Source organism: Pseudophryne corroboree, chromosome 2 (assembly GCF_028390025.1).
Source record: "Pseudophryne corroboree isolate aPseCor3 chromosome 2, aPseCor3.hap2, whole genome shotgun sequence".
In the NCBI taxonomy this organism is placed as follows: Eukaryota; Metazoa; Chordata; class Amphibia; order Anura; family Myobatrachidae; genus Pseudophryne; species Pseudophryne corroboree.
The window spans coordinates 218,870,541-218,896,180 of record NC_086445.1 but is presented as its reverse complement, the minus strand read 5'-3'; the positions used below and the strand labels follow the sequence as shown (position 1 = coordinate 218,896,180).

At 42.7% G+C, this 25,640-nt stretch overlaps 1 protein-coding gene across 3 annotated transcripts in view; it reads left to right on the top strand.

The window, feature by feature from the left end:
* ARHGEF25 (Rho guanine nucleotide exchange factor 25) overlaps positions 1–25,640 on the top strand; it is a 590,130-nt gene that overhangs the window by 528,373 nt on the left and 36,117 nt on the right. For 2 of the 3 annotated variants that reach the window (XM_063952330.1, XM_063952332.1), the window contains 2 exons: positions 20,778–20,905; positions 22,086–22,152. The exons of the other annotated variant lie outside the window; for it this stretch is intronic. In XM_063952330.1, coding sequence (XP_063808400.1) covers positions 20,778–20,905; positions 22,086–22,152 — 195 coding nt within the window. The remainder of the gene's footprint in view (positions 1–20,777; positions 20,906–22,085; positions 22,153–25,640) is intronic. 3 annotated transcript variants of the gene reach the window in all.

Here is a 25,640-nt window from a genome sequence, read left to right as displayed (position 1 = left end):
CCTTCCAGACGTAGATCTGATGGCGTCTCGACACAATCACAAGGTTCCGGTCTTCGGAGCAAGGACAAGGGATCCTCAAGCAGCATTCGTGGCTGTTGGCTTTTCTTCAACAGGGCCTGGACTTAGGCCTGCGTCTGGCCTCCCTCAAGGTTCAAATATCTGCCTTGTCGGTGTGGTTTCAGAGAAAAATTGCGACCTTACCTGCTGTGCATACCTTTACTCAGGGCGTGTTGCGTATCCAACCTCCCTATGTCCCGCCTGTGGCTCCTTGGGACTTGTCGGTGGTTTTGGAGGCGTTACAAGAGTCTCCATTTGAACCTCTTGGTTCAGCTGGCCTTAAGTGGCTTTCCCTTAAGGTGGTGTTTCTGCTGGCTATTGCTTCAGCTAGAAGAGTGTCGGATTTGGGTGCCTTGTGCTGTAGTTCCCCATATCTGATATTTCATCGTGACCGGGCGGTTCTTAGGACTCGTCCCGGCTATCTACCTAAGGTGGTTTCTTCGTTCCACCTTAATCAGGAGATTGTAGTTCCGGCACTTGTTTCTCCTGATCTGTCTCCCAAAGAGCGGTCTTTGGATGTGGTACGGGCTCTACGTATCTATGTGAAGAGAACTGCTCCTATTAGGAAATCTGATTCTCTTTTTGTTGTGTTTGGGTTTCACAAACGGGGCTGGCCTGCTCACAAGCAAACTCTGGCCAGATGGATTAGAATGGTGATTGCACATGCTTATGTGAAGGCTGGTCTCTCTGCTCCTGATCACATTAAGGCCCATTCTACTCGGTCTGTTGGACCTTCTTGGGCGGCCCAACGTGGTGCGACCCTTGAACAATTGTGCAAGGCGGCTACGTCGTCCTCTGTGAACACGTTCATAAGGTTCTATGCCTTCGATACTGCCGCTTCCCAGGATGCTTCCTTTGGACGCCGGGTTCTTGTGCCCGCTACAGTGCGTCCCCTCCCATAAGGAACTGCTTTAGGACATCCCCATTGTCCATTCCTTTGACAATGCTAAATTCCTTTGTCGTATAAACAACCCTTTATGAAGCTAAGAACACTGTACGCTGTTTACTTAAGAAGTACCGTAATGGTACGCTAGTTGCGTAACGATCGCTCAGCCGTAGGCGAGACGCTCAAGCGTCACGTTCGCTCACGGCCCAGGGATCACAGGACACGTTATTGGTTATGTCTAGGGTAATGATTCGCTATGGCGTAGCTTACGCTCGAGACCACGAGGAGGTCACCAGCGATGCAGACGCTCACAACACTATACCTTTATGTTAAAACCTTATACCAATGAAATACACTGAATACCTTAATGTGAGTACAGGGTGTAAGTGCAACCTTGTGTAACCTGACTATCTACAAAGCTGCTTGAGCGTCACCGACGCTCAAGTGAACACTTATCACTATAGAAAATACACAGATACTGGTTTAGGTTCCAAGGCCTATTAACTGTATTATGTCTAATATACTTGTAAAAGGGGATAACAGTACATATGATACTCTACAATATAACAGAGACTTCCTAACCACAGAACTAAACAATAAATACAAAAAGACAATACTACACTGACCTAAATGCAATACAATACAATACTATCTAATACAATACAATACTAGCCTAGTCTAGGGGAGATATGAGAGAACAGAACAGAGAGAGAGAGAGAGAGAGAGAGAGAGAGATGAGATGAGAGAAATTGGCTCACAGAAAGACAATGATAACGGAGAGAAACTTACGCACAAAGGGTATGATCGCCTGCGCCTCGATATCCAGCTCCCGGCTATCAGCAGATAACCGTTGATGAGAGAGTGAGAGCTGGATGTGGTCGGCCTGCCTATTTATGCCCCACACACAATGCAATCTCCTGGTCCTACAATCCCATTGTCCATTGGCCGAAGGAATTCGGCCCTGTATCATAACAAAAGGTCATAGGGTGATTCATACAGGTGGGCTGTGACGATTTCCAACAGCTCAGGTGGGTGGGAAACTGGGTTTCCCGCCGCATACCTGAGTATGTGTAATTAATAGAAATGGACATAAACTTCTTATGTCCATAACTATTCGCACGAGCGATTAATACGCTCCAAACCAACACCGGAATATTGCTAATTAAATACTCTTCCGATGGGTACCAAACACTGCTGTATGATTCCTGTTAGACCCTTTGTACGATATAAAGAGGGATTCCTCAGCTCTGGGACATTGTATTTTAACCAAACTTTCAGAATCCATCGAAGGGACCATGATCTATAAACTACATTAATTGTGAACATTTGTAACGAATGAGTCGCACGCTACGACTACATAAACTCTACCGTAAATACGCATACCGCGCCTGCGAGTGCACGTTATTGCGGGTATGCGCATCCACGGGAGAGCGCACGCACGCGCAGCGCGGACCAGTGTGCGGTGCAAATATGGCAACGTGCATTGAGACATTTTTCTGACTTTGACAGTCCACCCTTTGGCAGTCAATAATAACTGCCACAAAACATTTAAGGAGAAAAATGTAAGTCAGGGGTTAATTGATTTCCATGGTTGGGTAGGGGAGGAGAGAGGAGAAGGTGTGAAGAGGGTATGACCTAGTGAGATAGCAGAAGCATGTGTGTATGAATCCATGTTTGGGGGGTCATGTATCATCGTGCCGTACGTGTTGTAAATCAAGCTTCGAGGTATTGCGAAGTATACATTTGAATTCCTTCTTATCCTGTGGTACAGGTCTGTGGATGGGCTGTCAAACTCTACCGAGCTCATTTCGGCTGTGGTTGTAACAAAATGGGGATGCACATTTTAGTTGATGATACATGAATGGGGGAGGTATGTGGTTGCTGATATCTGTGCCTGTATTCCCTATCGTCTATGTGTGTCGTTACCTGAGGGTTGTAGAGATGAAGATAAAGAACACTTACGAAAAATGCAATGATATTCTATGTCAGGGAAATGTACATCTGTCGTCGAAGTTGTTTTCGGTATCTGTTGAGAGTCGTCTTCTTTGCGCTGTATTGCTCCTTAGGCATGAGCAAATAGCTTTGTCTGAGCCATCAGATTTACAAAAAATGTTGGGCTAGCGTGAGTTTAAAGATACTAGGGAAACTGGGGATCCATGGCAAAGTTCATCAAGTGTCCATATTTAAAGTTGTCAAATCTTCTTCTTCGGTGCTTGTCTGTTGTCTGTATACATCTCGTCTCGTCAGCTTCCTCGTCCAAGGGGGTCTTTGTATCTTGGAGAAAAGCAGAAAAACAGGTGAAAGAAACGGACCGTATAATCGCATTTTCATCACATCCTGGTTTCTATCATTGGGTCATAAATCAAATCCAGGTTAATTACGATTTCCTCACTCCTCAAGCTCATCACTTTTGTACTTTGTTTGCACCTCATTAAAGCCTGCCCGCATCTAAATATCAATCCAATCGATATAACGACACCCAAGATACATAGTAGAAACTTTCCAACATCCATTATGACTCCTTGAGCCCAGTCTCCTAAACCGGAGAACCAATTTCGCGGGTTCAACCATGACACCCAACCAGTCAGCTCATTACCTACAGCAGCAAGGGTGAGATTGTGTTTCCGACGAAATTCCCACTTTAATTGCAGAATATCATCCATCTTTTGGTCTATGACCTCTACCGGATCCTCGGTGCTATTTGTGATATACGTGCAACACTTTATGCCGTACTGTGTTGCCAATGTAACACAATATCCGCCTGTTACTGCTGTAAGATAATTAAGAACCATCCTATGCTGAACTAGTTCTGTTTTATAAGCTTGAAGTTCTCTTCCAGTGTATCTAAACGTGTCATCATACATTTCAGTGATATTATCTAACAAATTGGCGAGTGCGGAAATGTATCTATAATTCATCACACCTCGAGCGGTACGAGTGAAATCTAACGCTACCAGAACCTGAATCCCGGTGGATTCATGGATAAGATCAGAGGCCGGATGCTCTAACCTTTCTGACAGTTGTCTTTTAACTCGGTGCTCGTAATGAGTGTGAGTATAAGGAGCTTGGGCACCACGGTGTATGTCCTTCATTTTGTCATGTGTAACAGTCATCACTTCAGGCAATACTTTTCCAATATAACACAATCCTTCAGAGTTTGGGGCAAGCCATTTGTACGCCTTTCTCCCGCATATGAAATATGCATCATCGGGGAGAACATAAGGGACGGAGAAGGACATGACCATGTTACAAACCTTCCAGGTGAAATCTCCTGACCCTAATTCTTCCATCTGCTTAATGCACGTATCGGTTTGTACGATATGTGCACAGTATCCTGGTGATACCTCTCCAACTCTAGTAATCCTATTTCCTAAGGTATATCGATACCGAAAAGATTTTCCTCTACTGGCTATATGGCGTACGAGCTCTGTATCTGTAGGCATTCTATTTGCTCTGTGTGAAAGGGTCATGGTAAGGTTGCTCCATGACACTTCCCAATTTCCCGGTTTTCTGGGATTGGAGATGTTAAAACATAAGAGGGACCTATCCACATGGTATTGGTGGAGCTTCAAACTAGGAGGGCTGGAGATGTTAAACCTCCGGTCCACCGGTCTCCCACCACTTAGCTCAAGTACCTCCCCTAACGTTAAAGGAAATGGTACTAGCCCTGATTTGCTGTGACCCTGAGGTACTTGAGAGCATACCCAACAATCTGTTTGGTTTAACACGTTACCCACTAAGGAGTGATAGTCACTCAATGGATGCCGGTCCATATGGATATTAAAACTGGATTGGCATTACTTTGTTACAGAGCCTACAGATACAACTTTCTTTCTGAACTAACATTCCTTCACAGTTGTTTACAAATAACATGGTTGTTAGATCGTGCCCGGTACTCGCCTTTGCTTGGTGATTGGGTTGCTATTGGAAATTTACACCTCCGTCTCAGTCATCAGGACCTTTCTGGATCCTTTCTCGACCTCACTGGTACTCTCACCGAAACAGACTGCTCTGGTCAACATCATGGTTAACGGGAAAAATCCATATCACAGTCTCTTGGGGCAAGTCCATCTTACAGGAGGAGAAAAGAAGAAATTTGTAAATGGGGTATAAGAAAATCAGTTTGAGGGGGAGAGAACTTGTTACGATAATAAGTTCTCTCGTCTTGTTGTTCTTCTTGTTCTGCTGTCCTCTCAAAGGTGCTGTCTCTCAGTCTTCCAAACGAACATTCTGGTGATGCAATATTCCTTCCTAACCGACGATCTTTCTGTAAGGAGCAAAAATCTGGCATTACCATTGGTCCAACTGAGGGGTGACATACCATCTTTAAATCATGGAAACATGAGTGAGAAGAGAGAGAAAATAAAAACAAAAGAGATAGAGAACAATTCATGTGCATATATACATTACATAACTCGACAATAACCATCAATAAGAGAAGAGAAACAAAGCATTTTTAAACATTGTCAACATTAAGAAAACATTGTCAGACTATTTGGCTGTCGTATCTACGTGTCTAATGGTTTCCTTGAGCAGTCCCTCCCCACCAGCACTTGCATTATTCCACTGTCTGTATCTGGCCAGAATACATTGTGGTGGATAGGTCATGCTGGGGTTTGGTAGACTTCTGCAAGGACCAAGCGAATATGCAATGTTTGAATTCTTACCAATAATCGTCAGAGATGGGGATAGAGAGAGGGAGAGAAAAACATTTTTCACAAATACATTTACAACTTTTCACCTGGTCATTCCTGTGTCTTTAGTGAATGACCTCCCACTTCATTAACCGTTACTTCAGGCTTGCCTCCATTCCTAATAATCACCTTTCCTAACTATATATTATGGGTGTGGCCCAAAATTCTTCCTATATGATCCCTGCTTGTAATTTGGTATGTCATAACTTTTGCTCATTTTCATGTCTAGGGGGTCTGATTTTATGTGGGCTGTTGCAGTTACTGGCATAATGCCCTTCTCTTTTGCACAGATCACAAATCCTTAAGTTCCTCCATGTGCCAATGGCCTGGGGTTTTGGTTGATTTGATGCCTCCTCAAACGCTTGGATGCTCATCACCATCAACCGCTTTCCCTGTACCTACCTGATTCCTTGGATACCATGATTATGCCGTTGTCTAGGGGGTTGGTATGCCTTCTGTGAATCTTTGATCATACAGTTAGATCTTTCCTAGGATCTGGGTAATCAGACATGATTGATCTCAATTCTGTCCGGGACCAGGGATGGCGCATTGCACTGTCCTTGACGGGAATGGTTCCCTGATCGTCAGTCTTCCCATTGGGGACTGTGATCACCCTGACAGGACTAAACTCAATTACATCACCTTGTTTTGGTCTTATAATATGGGGTACATTTGTTTGTGCGTGATATAAAACATTGTACGTACCTGTGGACACGACCTCACCTGACCCTCCGTTAGGGGGTTTGATTATTGCCTTTACCAATTTGGTCGCGTCCACCTGGATGTCTTGTAGGATGGCTTCTTTAAGAGGTGCCGACATCGTTCTGGGCTCACTTTCTTGTTTGTATTCCTGAGGGAGGTTTGACATGGGGTGCAGCTTGCACAGGTTAATAGTTGTACATTCAACAGTATTACAATAATCATTGTTACATTTATTACACTTATTCTTATAATCTATATTACAGTTGCTAAGAGCGTTTTTATTGTTCCACCTTTGTGCTTTTCTCTCCGCAATCAACTCCTTCTCCTGCTGCCATATCTCTCCTCTCAAGATAAGAGTCAGAAAAGTCAATAGACTCTTTTTGTAATTCACTTTCCTGTTGCCATAACTGTAAATATTCATAATGTTTATTTTGTCTCTTCGTTGGTTCAATGAGACTTATCCTCCTCCTTAAATTTTGTAACACTACTGGACTGAAGCTACCTATTCTTGGGAATTTGTCCCTGTCTTGTACAGTCATTCTCTCCCATTCATCACATAAAACTTCAGCGTGATTTCCATATTTCACATATCGTGCCGACCCGATGGATCGGTTCTCTGAATCAACCCGAACCGAGGTTGATCGCCCCCTACCTGAACAAATGGCCCCCATAATCTGCAGGCGTTGCCTATTCCTCCTTGAATATCAAGGCTTTCAGCGAACCCTTACAAACAAACCAAGATGTCCTTGGGCAGGCCGGCGGTGGTGGTTTATCAAGTACCCCACTTACTTCTCGCCCACGTTGGCCTGTGCTGCAATCACTGTAGCCAGAGCTGCTGTACCCAACCTAGGGCCCCTGTGAACCTTTATTTACTGGGGCGTGCTGGACCTACCAGTCCCCAGTAAGTATCGGTTGTTGGATAGTTCCCGAGTGACCAGCGAACTTCCCTTCCAAAAATAAAAAATTACACAAATCACGTCAGAATGTACAAATAGCGTTTGTGACCACTTTACTCTAATGGTATTAGGTCAGATTACTAACTACTGCACACAATTACGTGCGGTCCAATCGTTCAGTACACGAGCACTACTTGTCATGTACTGAAAGATCAATGGAATCTATGTTTCCGGCTGCGATTCCTTCAGCCAGAGCTTGTATGGCCTATATGGGTTCTGCACCAACACCCCAGGCGTTGTGCCACTGGACTTTTATAGCGGACCTCTTTGTTACCTTATGACCTCCTGGTCTGTTAACCTTATGACCTCCTGGTCTTGTTACCTTATGGTCCGCTATACTCTAATGCTCAAATATTATTTAACCAGGGATGCCTCCCTAGCCACCGTATATGTCACTTACACGTATGTCCCTTGACGAGTACCCGGCTTTCCTTTTGGTTCCACCTTAAAGTTATATAAACTTTTGTATACAAAACACACTCACTCAACACATGTACACTTTTGTTTCTATATCTATTTCTGCGCAGAAATTTGTCTTTAGCCCAACAGTGTTACCAATTAGGAGCAGGATCTGTTAAACTAAATTTCCGATTTTCCAAAAATAGATTTGCGTTATTTACCGCGTCGCGTTATCTACCGCTGTGCGTTACTTATCGCCTTGCGCTAATTATCGCTTTGCGCTAATTCAACTTTTTCGTGACTTGAGCTACGTGAGCGTAACCGGACGCTACGTTGCGTAATGTACGCTGCGTGCGTCTGCCTTTTGGATTGCGTACGTTAGTCTTTGTTAGCGACACGTGTACGCAATGCAAAGGATCCACCGTAACACAATATATTTTTATCAATGTAAATGATCCCTGATCATCTACCGCAATCCACACTGACTGCCTTGTATCTCAGACAAACCGTGTGTTTGTTCTATACTTTAACTATTACCTCTACTATTAAATAACAGCAAATCTCCTTTTAGCACTTTCTATCAACTATAAAATTTGGCAAACAGGAATAGTGATATACGAAAAATGAAATACACAAGTGAAAAGAAATGCAGGTATGTATGCGTACGCAAGACAAAAGAAAAATAAACAGTTTTAAAAAGACACAAGCGTTTTGTTCTTACTTCCGGTTCCCGGATTCCTTCAGCACTCTTTATCTAAGCGAAGCAGACGCTTATCCCGTCAGCACTGTGAGACAACCTCCCACCCTTTGCTGGAGGGATAGTGTCTGCTGATCTACCTAGTGCAGATATGAGAAGGATAGGACGAGCCCGCAATTGACAATGCTAAATTCCTTTGTCGTATAAACAACCCTTTATGAAGCTAAGAACACTGTACGCTGTTTACTTAAGAAGTACCGTAATGGTACGCTAGTTGCGTAACGATCGCTCAGCCGTAGGCGAGACGCTCAAGCGTCACGTTCGCTCACGGCCCAGGGATCACAGGACACGTTATTGGTTATGTCTAGGGTAATGATTCGCTATGGCGTAGCTTACGCTCGAGACCACGAGGAGGTCACCAGCGATGCAGACGCTCACAACACTATACCTTTATGTTAAAACCTTATACCAATGAAATACACTGAATACCTTAATGTGAGTACAGGGTGTAAGTGCAACCTTGTGTAACCTGACTATCTACAAAGCTGCTTGAGCGTCACCGACGCTCAAGTGAACACTTATCACTATAGAAAATACACAGATACTGGTTTAGGTTCCAAGGCCTATTAACTGTATTATGTCTAATATACTTGTAAAAGGGGATAACAGTACATATGATACTCTACAATATAACAGAGACTTCCTAACCACAGAACTAAACAATAAATACAAAAAGACAATACTACACTGACCTAAATGCAATACAATACAATACTATCTAATACAATACAATACTAGCCTAGTCTAGGGGAGATATGAGAGAACAGAACAGAGAGAGAGAGAGAGAGAGAGAGAGAGATGAGATGAGAGAAATTGGCTCACAGAAAGACAATGATAACGGAGAGAAACTTACGCACAAAGGGTATGATCGCCTGCGCCTCGATATCCAGCTCCCGGCTATCAGCAGATAACCGTTGATGAGAGAGTGAGAGCTGGATGTGGTCGGCCTGCCTATTTATGCCCCACACACAATGCAATCTCCTGGTCCTACAATCCCATTGTCCATTGGCCGAAGGAATTCGGCCCTGTATCATAACAAAAGGTCATAGGGTGATTCATACAGGTGGGCTGTGACGATTTCCAACAGCTCAGGTGGGTGGGAAACTGGGTTTCCCGCCGCATACCTGAGTATGTGTAATTAATAGAAATGGACATAAACTTCTTATGTCCATAACTATTCGCACGAGCGATTAATACGCTCCAAACCAACACCGGAATATTGCTAATTAAATACTCTTCCGATGGGTACCAAACACTGCTGTATGATTCCTGTTAGACCCTTTGTACGATATAAAGAGGGATTCCTCAGCTCTGGGACATTGTATTTTAACCAAACTTTCAGAATCCATCGAAGGGACCATGATCTATAAACTACATTAATTGTGAACATTTGTAACGAATGAGTCGCACGCTACGACTACATAAACTCTACCGTAAATACGCATACCGCGCCTGCGAGTGCACGTTATTGCGGGTATGCGCATCCACGGGAGAGCGCACGCACGCGCAGCGCGGACCAGTGTGCGGTGCAAATATGGCAACGTGCATTGAGACATTTTTCTGACTTTGACACCTTGTGGAGCCCAGTGTACCCCGCAGCAGAAAACGAGTTTTATGGTAAGAACTTACCTTTGTTAAAACTCTTTCTGCGAGGTACGCTGGGCTCCACAAGGCGCCCACCCTGACGCACTTAGCTTCTTTGGGTTGGTATGGCATTAGCCGCTGACATGTCTCCTGTCGTGAGAATGCTGTGTTCTGGCTACTAACCGTTGTCGTCTCTTTTCCTGCTACTGCATTGGACTGGTTAACTTAAAACTGAGATCCTGTGCAGGGAGGCGGGGTGATATAGGAGGCGGCGCTATGCATTCTGGGAACAGTCAAAACTTTGAGCCTGTTGGTGCCTCGGATCAAGATCCTACTCTACACCCCATTGTCCATTCCTTGTGGAGCCCAGTGTACCTCGCAGAAAGAGTTTTAACAAAGGTAAGTTCTTACCATAAAACTCGTTTTTTCCCCTTTGGTTTATTGATGGATCAGGCAGTGAAAAGTGTGCAGTGTGGGCTCTTATGTTTTTTGCTCTGTAATAAAAGCATTGAAAGCAGAAATGTCATTGGGGCGCATGTGCGGAACGGGTCCTGCGATCACGGCGCAGATATGTGAACGCCTCTGCCTGAGTGACAGGAAGAGGTGTTCACTGGAAGGGATGGGGGCGGATGGCATTGGGGAAAATGGTGGCGTGTCGCTCCCTGCAACGGCAAAGCTGAGAAAGCTGAAGCTTACTCAGTCTGCCGTTGCAGATTTACTTCGCTACCTATGGTCGCAATGTTCATCTGAGATGCAGTTGCATCCCAAAGCCAGGGTAGAGGTCCTGCATTTACATTGCTAAGGACTGCAAATGCAAAGCTGCTGCGAGCAATCAGGCCCATTGGCCAATATTTACTAAAAAATCGAGTTTGTCCGATTTGTGTTTTTTTTTCTAAGTCCCAATCCGGGAATTCACTAAGCACCAATCTCGGCAGTGTTTGGACTATTCGTAATGGTTTGAATGACAACGTTCACAAATACGAATGAATAGACCATCGGTCAAACGTGGCTGTTATTACATAGAATACGGGAATTCACTATTCATTCGTATTTGGGTGTTAGTCTCTGAGTGCTCAAATGCGGTCGCATTTTTTTGCGATTCGTTAAAAAAAGCGGCAAAAAAATAGACCTGCTTTTTTCAGTCATGTTTACATGTGTTGCAAATAAAAAATCACTCACACCTGAATTAGGATGCCTATAAAAGGATGTTAGGCCCATTTCAATACACCTACACTCAGAAATGGCAGCAGGACTGTGGGCCAGTGATCTTTTGTGTGCTGTGGGATTCCTCAGACTCAGACATCAGCCTGTAAGTAACCAGGGCCAAGAAACTGAACATGGTCAGCAGGTTGTACAGGTTCTGCGGAGGCTGTGCAGGCCTCGTTTTTTTAGGGGGCGTTTAAACTTGAACGCATTGTCCGATGATAAGGTCATACAGATGTTCCGTCTAAATCGTAACAACATTTTCCGTCTGTATGACCTTGTCAAACTGGGCCTAGACCCTGAGACAGCACGCTCTCGCTCTGTCTCAGGCCTGCACAAACTCCTGGCTGTGTTGCACTTTCTGGCTACTGGCAGCTTTCAGGCTGTGTCTGGGGATGTCATAGGAATCTCACAGCCCTCATTTTCCAGAATCTTAACACAGGTGATGTATACCTAACGACCTCTTCTGTTTTGTGTTTGTTTTAATTTCTCGTTGGCCAGCTCTGTCCTTAAATCTCATGTTTATTGTTCTTTAAAATGTTCACACAGGTGTTGGCTGTTTTGCAGCCCCACATCGAGGCCTCAATCTGCTTCCCTACCCAGGAGTCTCAGTGGCATGCCGTCAGGGTAGATTTCTATGAGCTGGCTGGCATGCCCAATGTGCTGGGAGCCATAGATTGCACACACATTCAGCTGAGACCACCTAGGGGCAGGCAGCACATCTATACTAATCGACATCTAGAGCATTCCACAAATGTGCAGGTGGTTTGTGATGCAAATCTCAAAATAATGAGTGTTGTTGCTGGTTACCCTGGGGGCTGCCATGACTCCTTCATCCTCAGTCAGTCATCCCTCTTTGATAAGTTTGAGGACGGACAAATGCCAGATGGATGGCTGCTGGGTATGTAATTTGATATGTGTAGGCCTGCATATACTTTGTCCAAATACAGGTGCAGATGTATTAACCTGTAGAAGGCATAAGGAAGTGAGAAACCAGTGATCTGTGCAAGGTGAGAAAGGCACCAGCCAATCAGCTCCAATATGTAATTGAACATTTAGGAACAGATTGTCTGCTGCCTTTATTACCTTACACATATCACTGGTTTTTCACTTCCTTATGCCTTCTACAGGTTAATACATCTGCCCCACAGTGTGTTACTTATGTGTTGCTGTATGTTAACATGAATCACGTTACTATATCTGTCTTTTAGGTGATGGAGGTTATGGCTGTTTCTCTTGGCTTCTAACTCCATTGTCCCGACCTGATACCCCTGCTGAACACAATTACAATAATGCACATAAGTCCACGCGGAATGTGATAGAAAGATGTTTTGGTGTGCTGAAATCTAGGTTTCGGTGTCTGGATAAGTCTGGTGGCCTTTTGTTGTATAGTCCCTCCAAGGTGACTCAAATTGTGTTCTGCTGCTGCTTTCTTCATAACATGTGTTTGCAACAACATCTGCCACATGAGGAGGAGGAGGAAGAAGAAAGCAGCCAGCAAGCAGAGGAATTAGAGACATCTGGTGATACTTGGAGTACAGATGTAGGGAGGCAGGTTAGGCAAGAGATCATCAATCGCTATTTCTAAGGTAAGCTTGGTTTGCTTATTTCATTTGTTGTGTAATCAATAATCATAAATAGATGTTTTGCCTTTTTTTTTAAAAAAAAACCATTACTCAGAATGTGTCTGTCTCCTTGACACATACAAACATACCCTCGCTTTATGAAAAACAAATGTCGCATGTGTATTGTGTGTATTTTTATTCTCAAAACAACAGATTATGAGTGGCATGCATTAAGTCTGGATAAGTGATGGTAAACTTGCAGTGCTAATTTATTACAAGCCCACATAATCCATTTAGTATTTCACTTTATCATTGTGTGTAACGTCCTAATGCACAGGTTCACAAACTCGGCCCTCAGGACCACACACAGTGCATGTTTTTCACGTAACCCAGTAGAAGCACAGGTGTATGAATTACTCACAGACATATGTTAAAAGGTTCACAGGTGGAGCTAATTATGTCACTTGTGATTCTGTGAGTAGACCTGCAAAACATGCACTGTGTGGGATCCTGAGGGCCGAGTTTGAGAACCTGTGTTCCCAAAAAACACTCCTCAACATATAATATGTTAGCCTTGAGGAATACATGTGTCCCTATGTGTGATGCACCATCATATTTAAGACACACAAACTTACTGTAATCAGGAATAATTTATTTCCTAATGTTTGATGCTGTAAACTTGATGATGTGTAAGTAAATACACAGTTTGCCACACATATACATTATTATACACATTCTTTGATTTTTGATGTAAAAGTACATATTTGTTTGTTTCAGAATCATGTGTAAAAACATTCTTACTAATTTTTAACACACACAAACATGTCCCAACAATACTGACATTCATTTTGACAATGTTTTTAAAACAAAACAAAGGCAACAAATTACAAGTTTTTTACGCAACTCAATTGTGTTCTTTTTGTAATGTTGTATAGAGAAGAAAGCTATAATACAATAACATTGTAATTTGGATTGTCTGCATGATAAGAGAATGATTGGAATCTAGAAAGAGTAATGATTAGAAAAAAAATCAAGTGGACAGTTTACTTCCTGCTAAAGACATTCTGCCTGGCTGCCAATTATTGTGTCTGCAGGAAAAGAGAATGATTGGAATCTAGAAAAAGTAATGATTAGAAAAAAATCAAGTGGTCAGTTTACTTCCTGCTAAAGACATTCTGCCTGGCTGCCAATTATTGTGTCTGCAGGAAAAGAGAATGATTGGAATCTAGAAAGAGTAATGATTAGAAAAAAATCAAGTGGACAGTTTACTTCCTGCTAACATGTATGTGTGGCTCCATCAACATTTCCCTCCTCCAATACCCCAAAAAAAATGGTAAAGAATAAATGTGCGTACAAATTTTTTGTTTTTGTTTGTAGCACTTATAATTAATGATGTTGAAAAAATTGTCAAGGAGCTAAGTGTTATATATTTTTCGCCAAAAATACACTTACTAACTATTTTGAGTTACTTATCCCAAATGTCTAACTTGTATTTTTTTCACGTTTTTTATGGTGGCTGCTTGTCCTGCCATTTGCCTTTAGCACTGTCATGTTGTCGTGCTCTGGTGGAGCGTCTTGGTGGTGATGAGACTGGCGTGATATTTGGAGTAGTCGTACCAGAACTGCTGCTTGTTTGCTGTTGGTGCATGCATCTGAGTGTTTCAATCAGGTTAGTGAGGGTGGCATTGAGTTCACGTGTAGCAGCATTTTGATTGTCTAATATTCGGAATAAACTTTCATTAATCTTTTGCTTGTTTTGAAAAATGCTCATATAACTTTGCTGTTGTCTGTGCTGTTCTTCCATTATGCGCTGTAAGTTGCCCATGACCTGTGTAATGTCTGTACGCATGAGTTCCATGGTATTGCCTATTCTGGTTGTTTGTTCATTTTGTCTACTCAGATTTCTTGATATTCTTCTGAGGTGAGATGGTAGGCTTGCAAACATTTGTGTCTGCTTACGCAGGCAATCTTCATTAGTGGCCTGCTGTCTAGCCCAAATGGTCCAAAACACCTGATCAGGGCCTTCTGTTCCTGGTGTTGTTGGGCTGTGTTGTGGTTGTGGTGTGCTTTGCTGTGGTGGTGTACTCACAGGTGCTGGGGGGCTCATTCCTTGCATTAATGGCTGCATTTCTAAGATGTTTGTCTCCTCCATGTCACTGTGTTGCTGTTGTTGCGGAGGGATGCTGTTCCCAGGACTAGAAGCTGAAATGTTAAACAAATCTCCGTTAGCTATCCATATGTTTGAGAAATGTAAACAAATCACTACACATGGAACACATGTGATTCACTGTTGCTTACAACTATTCTGCCTAGCAACATCATCACTCATAGCTTAAATACATACATATGCTTGTTTGTGGCAAATGTGTCTGGTTACTTAATTGTGAAAGCAAACACTTTAGTTTTATTGTAGCTCACACATACTCCACCATAAAAACAAATTGGAATACATAATGTATTACCTTATAGCTTTGTTCAAACAAACATAGTAATGTTTTTATATGTATTTTGCAATGTTACCTCAAACACACATGTGAAATGTGGAAAAACAACATTACTTTTTGCAATAAAACCAACATGCTTTTTTGTTGCAGCATCTTACACACAATGTCATACTGTATGGCTCAAGTGGACATACATATCTTTACTGGATGTGGACAAGGACATTTAGCTTGGATTACATTTCAGCTTTTACTTACTGCCGTAAGTATTTACGTTTTTGATGTGTTTTGACTTAATGCGGTTATGAAATATTTTGATTACGTACTGAAATTTTACACATTTTTTTCAGTTTGATACTCACAATCAAGATGAGGGGAGTGTGGATGACGTCTTGGAGGTGTGTCCAAAATTTGGAGTGGGGGGACAGAACATACGGACGATAATCTTGGTGGCGGGGTAGCCTGCTGTGTTTGGGCCGGGACATACGACCTTGCTTTCTTTTCGGCCACAGGTTTTTTGTGGTGATGTCTTTCAGAAGTGCCACTTCTGCTGCTCCATACTTCTTTTGATGGACCTTTTAATGAAAGTGCAATTTTGTTATGGCCATTCCTTTACAAGCATACCCTATACTACAATGGACACTTTACCTGCTTCCGCAGCGTCATTATCATCAGATGTGATAGGAGTTACTGGCCGACGAGTAGTACTGCTTTTTTCTAACACTGTATAAAATAAAAAAATAAAAAAATTTAATCATGCTATTGTGTATACATCCACCCATTATGCTTATAAACATTTATTCTTGAAGAAATGCTTGGTTTTTATTGATAAAAAACATAAGGACCGGAAATACAAAAATAAATAACAAAAAACTAAAAACATTGACCAAAACACATATGCACTATGGCAACATCAACACAGGAAAACATGTACAGGACACTGACATAGGCCACAAGTTAAAGAAAAAAAACACAAAAATAAACACACATCTTCATTTTGTATTGAAAGGAAAAATATTACAGATGCAGTATATAAATTGCTCTGTGATGTGGCACTCCAAAGACACATTACCACTATATGAGCCAAAACAAAATGTAGCAATTTTTCACAAAAATTATACTGCAGTGTGTTGTCACGGTACAAATACAAGCAAAAAAAAAAAAAAAATTGTCAATTTAATTAAATAATTAACATTATCTAATAATGACACTACACATGTAAGTGGATTCCAAACCACTTTCCAGTACTCCAGCCTCTAACATGACAACCACTGTTTTTAAAACATTGCACATGGATCACTTAAATAAAAAACATAGTCACAATTTTAATTGAAAAATCGGCCAAAAGGAAAACATTATTGCAAACACACCAAGTCCAAACTACACATGCAAAATATCTGTCAGAAAAACACATGACATACAATAAAGTAAGATGTTACATTGGCTATTGTATAAAACATTAACCAAAACAATGTATTTGCTGACACACACTTGAAGATGGGAGTAATATGCAACGTCACATGACACACATTTAAAACAAAACAAAACACCATAGAATGTAAATGCAAATACACATGCTCACCATTCTTCCTGGGCCTATCTGAATCCCGGACATGGGTTGCAGAGACAACTTCTGGAGGGATTACACTCCGCATGGGCTCCTCATACTCCAGATATCTTGCAATATAGGGCTTCCCACCACCGGTTTTCCGAGCCTCCTTGGCCTCCTTGGCCATTTTGGACTTGACACGTCGCTTTATGTCATAGTACCGTTTGCGGCACGTGTCCTCCGTCCGCTTGACCACCCCCTCACTATTGACAGCAGCAACAACTTTCGCCCACAACACCGTCTTCCTCCGTGTTGGCACCTTGGCGGACTCAGGGCCAAATAGCTGCCTCTGATACTTCATCAGCTCACGCACCAATGCCACATTTTCAGCAAAACTAAACTTAACATTCCGCCCAGTCTTAGTAGTGGTGCGTGGCTGCGGAGCACTCTGACTGTCACTATCACTTGAGGCTGCTGCAGCAACCTCACCCACCTCCTCCACCTCACTAACCTCACTAACACTCACCTCCTCTACCTGACCGACCTCCTCCCCCTCACTCACACCCTCCACCTCACCCACCTCTGAGTCACACATTATTGTGTGTCAAAACAGTTAACACAGAAAAAAAAAGACAAACAACACACCCCTCCACTACCACTACACAACTCACACACACACACACACACACACACACACACACACACACACACACACACACTGACAAGGGACTATAAAGAAAAATAACTTGGACTAAAAATGAGAAAAAAACCACAAAATACAAGACAACAAGAATGACAAGACGACTTTCAAACACAATACCACACTCAGAAATCGCTACCAACACTCCTCACCAAACCACAAATTCACCTACCTCCACAGCACAACCTCCCTCCTCCTCACCACTAACTAAACCCACGAGGTGCGGACGGTTTGGGTCGTATTTATATGGTTGCGCACAGACACTCCTACCATCTGAAACACAACCAATCACGAACGGGGATGAAAATCGAAAGTGAAAATGCGGCCGCTGGAAAAAAAAACCCTGCCGCGTTTAACTTAGGGAAAAAAACAGCAAATACAACAAAAACACGTACGCAAACGACCATGACGGCCGTAAATGTGCCAAAAAACCGACTGGCATCGACATCGGAAAACACGACAACCATAAAGTCGACTGCTTCGTAACTTTGCGTATATGGGCCCTCATTCCGAGTCGTTCGCTCTGTATTTTTCATCGCATCGCAGTGAAATTCCGCTTAGTACGCATGCGCAATATTCGCACTGCGACTGCGCCAAGTAATTTTACAATGGAGATAGTATTTTTACTCACGGCTTTTTCATCGCTCCGGCAATCGTAATGTGATTGACAGGAAATGGGTGTTACTGGGCGGAAACAGGCCGTTTTATGGGCGTGCGGGAAAAAACGCTACCGTTTCCGGAAAAAACGCAGGAGTGGCCGGAGAAACGGGGGAGTGTCTGGGCGAACGCTGGGTGTGTTTGTGACGTCAAAACAGGAACGACAAGCACTGAACTGATCGCAGATGCCGAGTAAGTCTGAAGCTACTCTGAAACTGCTAAGTAGTTTGGAATCGCAATATTGCGAATACATCGGTCACAATTTTAAGAAGCTAAGATACACTCCCAGTAGGCGTAGGCTTAGCGTGAGCAACTCTGCTAAATTCGCCTTGCGAGCGATCAACTCGGAATGAGGGCCATGGATTCAAAAAGTTGCATGAAAATGCACCCGATACAAAACGAGTTTAAACACTACACAAACCGACTCAAACACGAATATTAGTAAATATTGCCCCTTGTGTGGTAACAAAAATCTTCAAGCGTTCCATGTGAACTAGAAAAAGTGGAAACTCAGTTGTATGCAATCCCATCTGCATATGGATCCCAGATTGTGCATACAGGGACCAATTCAGCTTGGTATGCAATTGTGCTGAAATTGCTATACGCTGGTACGAGCATGCATGAGGTCTTAAAGAGACCGCAGTGCTTGGACAGCCCCCAGCATGTGAGTAGTATGGTCGCTGATTTTGCTGCCATAGCAAACTCTGCGACCAACTCTACCCCCACAAGTTATTGTTGAAGACATGAAACCTGGTATACGGGTTAAAAAAAATGCCGTAACTCATAGCAACAAAACAATTATTAGGTTTTTTTTTAAAATGTCACTTTCAATTTGAATGTAAATTGTTACTATGGATAGCAAAACCATTTCTTGTCTATCAGTTTTCATACAGGTCCTCCATTATGTTGTAATTCTTATTTATTTACGTGTTTGTTTTAAGTTAGTTTGTTTTTGCTTTGGAAAATTAAACTAAAAGTAATAAGGTTCTGCACCTGGCACTTTAGATTATGGAATATGACCACACGCATCAGTGACATGGCAGTTGCTAAAATGGTACACAGCTTTAAGTACCATCCAGGCCTGGAAACCATATACTGAATTATTTGCAATAGCACGCTTGACAATCCCCAGAGCTGTTTGTGCTTATTTGAAGAAAGCTCTTATGACATTGACAGATCCTTTTTACCAGAATGTCTCCACTGCCAGCATTTCTTGTGCTGATCAATAATGTATAGGCTAGAAGGCAATTAAGTTATGTGTCTCTTACTCACTATTTCACATTTCTCTATTAGTGTACTCTGTAATAAACAATAACATTCACATTCACATGCCCTGCTTATTGCATTGCAATGTTGTTGTTGTTGTTGTTGTTGTTGCTATTTTTTTTTTTTGTAGGGTTTTAAAAAGATAAGCAGTTCTTACAGAGCAATGGTACAAAACAGTATAAAATAAACAAAGCAACAAAAATAACAGTTACCAGTATACATGTACATAATTGCATGTATGAGCATAATTACATGTATATACCTAACCGCTTAGTTACACAAGCTTGTAGGAAAGGTATGAAACAAGTGGAGGGAGGCGGGCCCTGCTCGTGAGAGCTTGCATTCTAATGGGATGTGAATAGTGGGAGTAGTGGAAAGATATTAGTGGTAAAGGGGGTAAGAGGAAGGGAAGGGATCAGACAGAGGGCTGATATTCTAGAGTGAACATATGAGGTTTGAGGGACTGTTAATAAAATAAACGGTAAATAATGAAGGTTTGAGGGAGGTTCTAATAGAACGAGATTGTGTGGAGCAATGCGCAAGAAGTCTTGGAGGTGGGAGTGAGAGGTTGCTGGAAAGGCTGGGAGGAAGTGTGGAGGGAGCTGGCGTTGGAGACGTAGGAGGGAGAGGAGATGGTGAGAGCTTAGGAGGTGAGGGTGGATTCTGTAGGGTAGAGGGAGCCTGTGTCAGGGAGCGGAAACAGAGATAGATCACCATGACAGAAAGATCAATCTAGCAGCAGCGTTGAGGAGAGATTGAAAAGGAGAAGGTTGCGTGAGTGTAATACAATTTTGGGGGGTTTGAATTTGTACCCAGTAATTGTAGGTTGACATATTAGGAACAAGTTCTAGAGCAATAGAACAACACAGTAGGCAGGACGCAGACCAAGGTTTAGGGTAGAGTAACTCATCATGTCATGACAGGCAAGCGGAGGTGGGTCACAGTCACTGTTAATAATTGTAATTTGTTCATTATAGATGTTTCATTACGTTTTCCACATTTCTAGGTTACCAGTTTGACAAATGCAAGCCAGATGCCTTTAATGAATATAGTTCTGAACACCATGAAGTGTAAAACATCTGAGTATATTGTCAATAAGAGTATGTTGTCAATTGGATTGGAGGTTACACATTTTCTCCTGGTGGCCAGTATGCATGCACAAGATGAAGATTGCATCGATAGACTTGTTTGTAATGTTAAACTTTATTAAAAGTACATTTACCACTCTCCCAACTGTTAGAAGGGAATTCCTAGTATTAGTAATGTTGTAGTATTATAATCATACCAGTGAATGAACTCACACAGCGTCTAATGAATGTTTTGTTTCATTGAGGTACAGAGATTGTTTTTTTTCTTTGCAGGATCCGCACACGTCCTACCTCTCAGACTCCAGAGAGAGAGAGTCTATAGCTTCTGAGATATCGGTTGCTTCCTCCTACTCCCCTGAAGAAACAGAAGAAGAAAGGAAGAGTGCCTTAGAAAAGAGTATGTAAGTGAGTCCTTTTTGGGTATATGGGCAATGGACGGTTCCTTCTTGGATGATTACATGTTTGGAGGGAAATGTTAGTCTGCTGATAAGTAACAGAGGAAAACAAACACAGACTTTGAAGGAGTTTCGCCTACCAACTGACAATGGAAGTGTATTCCGGGGGATGTGACCAATCAGTGTCTGTTTCCTAAATTATGAGAATCAGGCTTTAATTCAGTGATTAATTAGCTGTTTATGTTTAATGGGTGATGTCACTGCAGCCAAACATCTCTCATTAGATCAGCAAGTGATGACATTCATGTTACATTTACATGGCAAGAGTTGGAGAGCATGAGGCTCCAAGTTACTGTAATTAGTGAGGGCCTTGCTTGTTTGTTAACTGTTATATGTAAACACAATGCTTGCGGGATGTGGCTTTAGGTAGCGGTATATAGATATAGACATAACTCACTAGTTACATAAGAGGCATATTGCCTCTTTATTGTAGCAGTGTGTGACACTTTAAGAAAGTAAGGTGGCAAGAAGATCCAATTACATAAAATGTACAAGGAAACTAATTCATTAAATGACAGTAATTAACAAAGGTTCTGTTTAGATAGTCATGTGGCTGGATATTATCACTATTACCATATACTGTCCAATACATTTTGCACAATCATTGATCTAATAGTAGTAGCTTGGCTATCATCAAGGTATTTTCTGTGCTGCATATAATTACATATATTTGCACTTTAGGGGTGATTCAGAGGTGGGTACTGTTGCACAGCGCAGTTGCTGTGCAGTAATATGCTGATACCTGCAGGAGGCGTCTGAAGGGAAAATGCCCCATCTGCTAGCATCTCCGATCCGAGTGCAACGCCTGGCTATTCCCCAAAAATGGGGCATACATGCCCCCGTTTTCCGGAAATGCAGGCTGCGCCCCACCCCGCCCATTCCCCAGATGGCTGCAGCAAGTCATTCATGCTACAGCTTGGGATCTCAGATTGCATTGTCAACATGAAACTTGTTGCTTCTTGTTTTGCCCTGGACATTATAGGATAGGATTGCATGGTAATGTTTAGCTATAAAGATCATGTAGGTAGCTCACAATACAGCTTCACACTGGCTCACAAATCTCACATATATGCTTTGAAATTCTTACTATTCATAACTAGCACTATCTTTTCTTTACTCATTTTAGGTATGTCTTATTGGAACTGGTAGAAACAGAGAAGATGTATGTGGAAGACTTGGGCCAAATAGTAGAGGTAAGATGTGCACTCTTTATGGTGCGGTTAGTTGGTTAAAAGAGCGATTTAGATTTGGGTGAAGTGTGTTCAATTAACAATTACCTTAGATGGATTTGGCATACACTGGACAAATCTAACTCTCTCTGCACATGTTACATCTGCCCCATCGCATGTGCAAGATGGTTTAGCCCATTAACGTGCCTAAATAACCCACATTGTGCAGAGAGGTAATGTGGGAAGGTTAGACAAAACTATGTTGCACTGCAGTTGGGGCAGATGTAACATGTGCAGAGAGATTTAGACTTGGATGGGTTATATTGTTTCTCTGCCTGGTAAATACTGGCTGCTTAATTTCTACAATGCAATTTAGTTTTCAGTTTGAACACACTTCACCCAAATCTGAATTTCTCTGCACATGTTACATCTGACCCAACTGCAGTGCAACATTGGCCCTCATTCCGAGTTGTTCGCTCGCAAGCTGCTTTTAGCAGCTTTACACACGCTAAGCCGCCGCCTACTGGGAGTGAATCTTAGCATAGTAAAATTGCGAACGAAAGATTCTCAAAATTGCGATTACACACCTCTTAGCAGTTTCTGAGTAACTTCAACCTTACTCGGCATCTGCGATCAGTTCAGTGCTTGTCGTTCCTGGTTTGACGTCATAAACACACCCAGCGTTCGCCCAGACACTCCTCCGTTTCTCCAGCCACTCCCGCGTTTTTCCCAGAAACGGTAGCGTTTTTTCCCACACGCCCATAAAACGGCCTGTTTCCGCCCAGAAACACCCACTTCCTGTCAATCACACTCCGATCGCCAGAACGAAGAAAAAGCCGTGAGTAAAATACCTAACTGTATAGCAAATTTACTTGGCGCAGTCGCAGTGCGAACATTGCGCATGCGCACTAAGCGGAAAATCGCTGCGATGCGAAAAAAATTACCGCGCGAACAACTCGGAATGACCCCCATGGTTTTGCCCAATTGCGTACTTTTTTGTTTGCTAACAAACCTGAATAAGGCCCCATATGCATTGTTACTATTAACCAACTAGCGCAGCCTCAGAAAATGACCCAATATTGAATTTCTTATCTTTCCTAAGTATCTGGATACAAGATAAAATATATCATTCTTATATACAGTATAGTTAGATGGAAGGCCAGACGCAGTAGTTTGGTTTTTTTCACTAACTGTAACTAACATGTAACCTATCAATTATCCTGAATAATCACCTGCAGATGTGTCCTCGTACACTGTGGCTGCAGACGCACCAGGTCCTGTGCAACTGTACTTACGCAAAATGTATTTTTCACTCCTATGCTCATCTTAGTTGCACTGCGACAAAGCCATTAAATGAGACTGCACTGATTAATTTGACATGCAACACTTGTACATCTGTTTATGACTGATACCTCTTTTCCACTCAAGTCCCGGGTCTAAACCGTGATTTGGAACACAGTTCCAAACCAGGTCAGACCCAAAACAGACCCCTTTCCACTGCGGCGCCGATCCAGGTTATTCCTGGATCTGTGCCATTCACAGTGCACACAGGTGCAGTGCCAGCACTGGAGATGACATAATCTCTTTGCATCAGACAGCAGATCTCCTTTTTCTGTGTAGAACCCTGACTGGACCCAGGTGCACCCTTTTTCACTGACATAAATTCTGGGTTGCTGCGTGCTCATGTGCACTAACCCAGAATTGTCAAAGCAGTGAAAAAGGGGTATGAATCAGTAACTATGGCGGCCATTCCGAGTTGATCGCTCGCTAGTAGTTTTTAGCAGTCGTGCAAATGCTAAGCCACCGCCCTCTGGGAGTGTATTTTAGCTTAGCAGAAGTGCGAATGAAAGGATCGCAGCACTGCTACAAAAAAATTTCTTTGCAGTTTTAGAGTACCTCCAGACCTACTCAGCACTTGGGATCACTTCAGGCCATTCAGTTCCGGATTTGACGTCACAAACACGCCCTGCGTTCGGCCAGCCACACCTGCGTTTTTCCTGGCACGCCTGCGTTTTTTCGAGTACTCCCTGAAAACAGTCAGTTGACACCCAGAAACGCCCCCTTCATGTCAATCACTCTGCGGCTGCCATTGCGACTGAAAAGCTTCGCTAGACCTTGTGTAAAAATACTTTGGCCGTTGTGAAAGTACGTCACGCGTGCGAACTGCGCCGCATGCGCAGAAGTGCCAGATTTTTACTTAATTGTAGCGCAGCAAACATTTTCAGCTAGCGATCAACTCGGAATGAAACCCTATGTACAAAGTGCTACAATGCAGCTGCCGCCTTTTATGCCAAATTCCGTTGAGCTTCATCTGCAACTTTGTACGTATATAAAACTAATTCCTATGCAGATAAAGTCACAGCCTAGAATCTCTGATACAGATTGAGTGGTGTTTTGCTCCACCTTTGGTGGGATTAAGACACAGATTTAAAGTAAAAGTCGTGTATGTCATATTGAGGCTTGGTCCATGGGGACACATCTGTATGTACTACCTAGTGGAGAGGATTTATTTGAAGGAAGGATAATTGTATAACTAAATGTACTATTTGATGAATGATTGCTTTGAATAAGCATTGGGCAATGGTAGTAAATAGGAATAACCTTCACTGATTATGTACTGTACAGTATATACTAGATCAGTCTTTTTCAACCAGTGTGCCGTGGCACACTAGTGTGCCGCAACCAGTTGCAAGGTGTGCCGCGGAGCCAGAGCAGCTTCCTGCACCTTCAGAATGAACTGTTGGCCCAGGCTCTTCTTAGCGGATCAGTCATGCTCCGGCCATGACCTATGCCTTGGTGACGCGGCGGTGTGATATCACAGGTCACGGCCACCGCGTCTCATCACTCAGCCAGCCCACCCGCCTGCATACACAACTTCCAGTTCCCGCCTGCATCCACAGCTTTCCTTGCCAGCCCACATCCACACCTGTCCGACCGCTCGCTGCTCAGTATTTGCAGCACTCCACTATGAATAACCCCCGCCACTGAGGGACAGGGAGGAGGACAGCTGATCGGTAGGGGCTAATATTTGTTATTTTATTTCTCCTGTGGGGAGCAATAGTATTTATGGGGGGGAACAATGTGAATAATTAATGTGGGAAGCAATAGGATGTATGTAGGGAGCAACATGATTTATGTGGGGAGCAATGTGATTGTATTTTCTGTGTAGGCCAATGTATGTGTGGTTTTTTTTTTTCACTGTGAGTGCAAATGTGTGTTTTTATTTTTTATTTTTTCCTGTGGGTGAACTGATGGTGTGCCTTGGCAATTTTCAAATATTGTTCGGTGTGCCGCGAGTAAAAAAAGGTTGAAAATCACTGTACTAGATCAATGGTTCCCAAACTCTTTTATTGAATTCGGTCCTCAAGAATCCCTAACAGCGCAGGATTTCAGGCTATCCATGCTTAAGCATAGGTGACTTAATTAAATCATAATATAATTATTAATTATTTGAGGACGAGTATGGGAAACCCTGCACTAGGTAGAAACTAGGCTTGTTTTGTATTTAATAT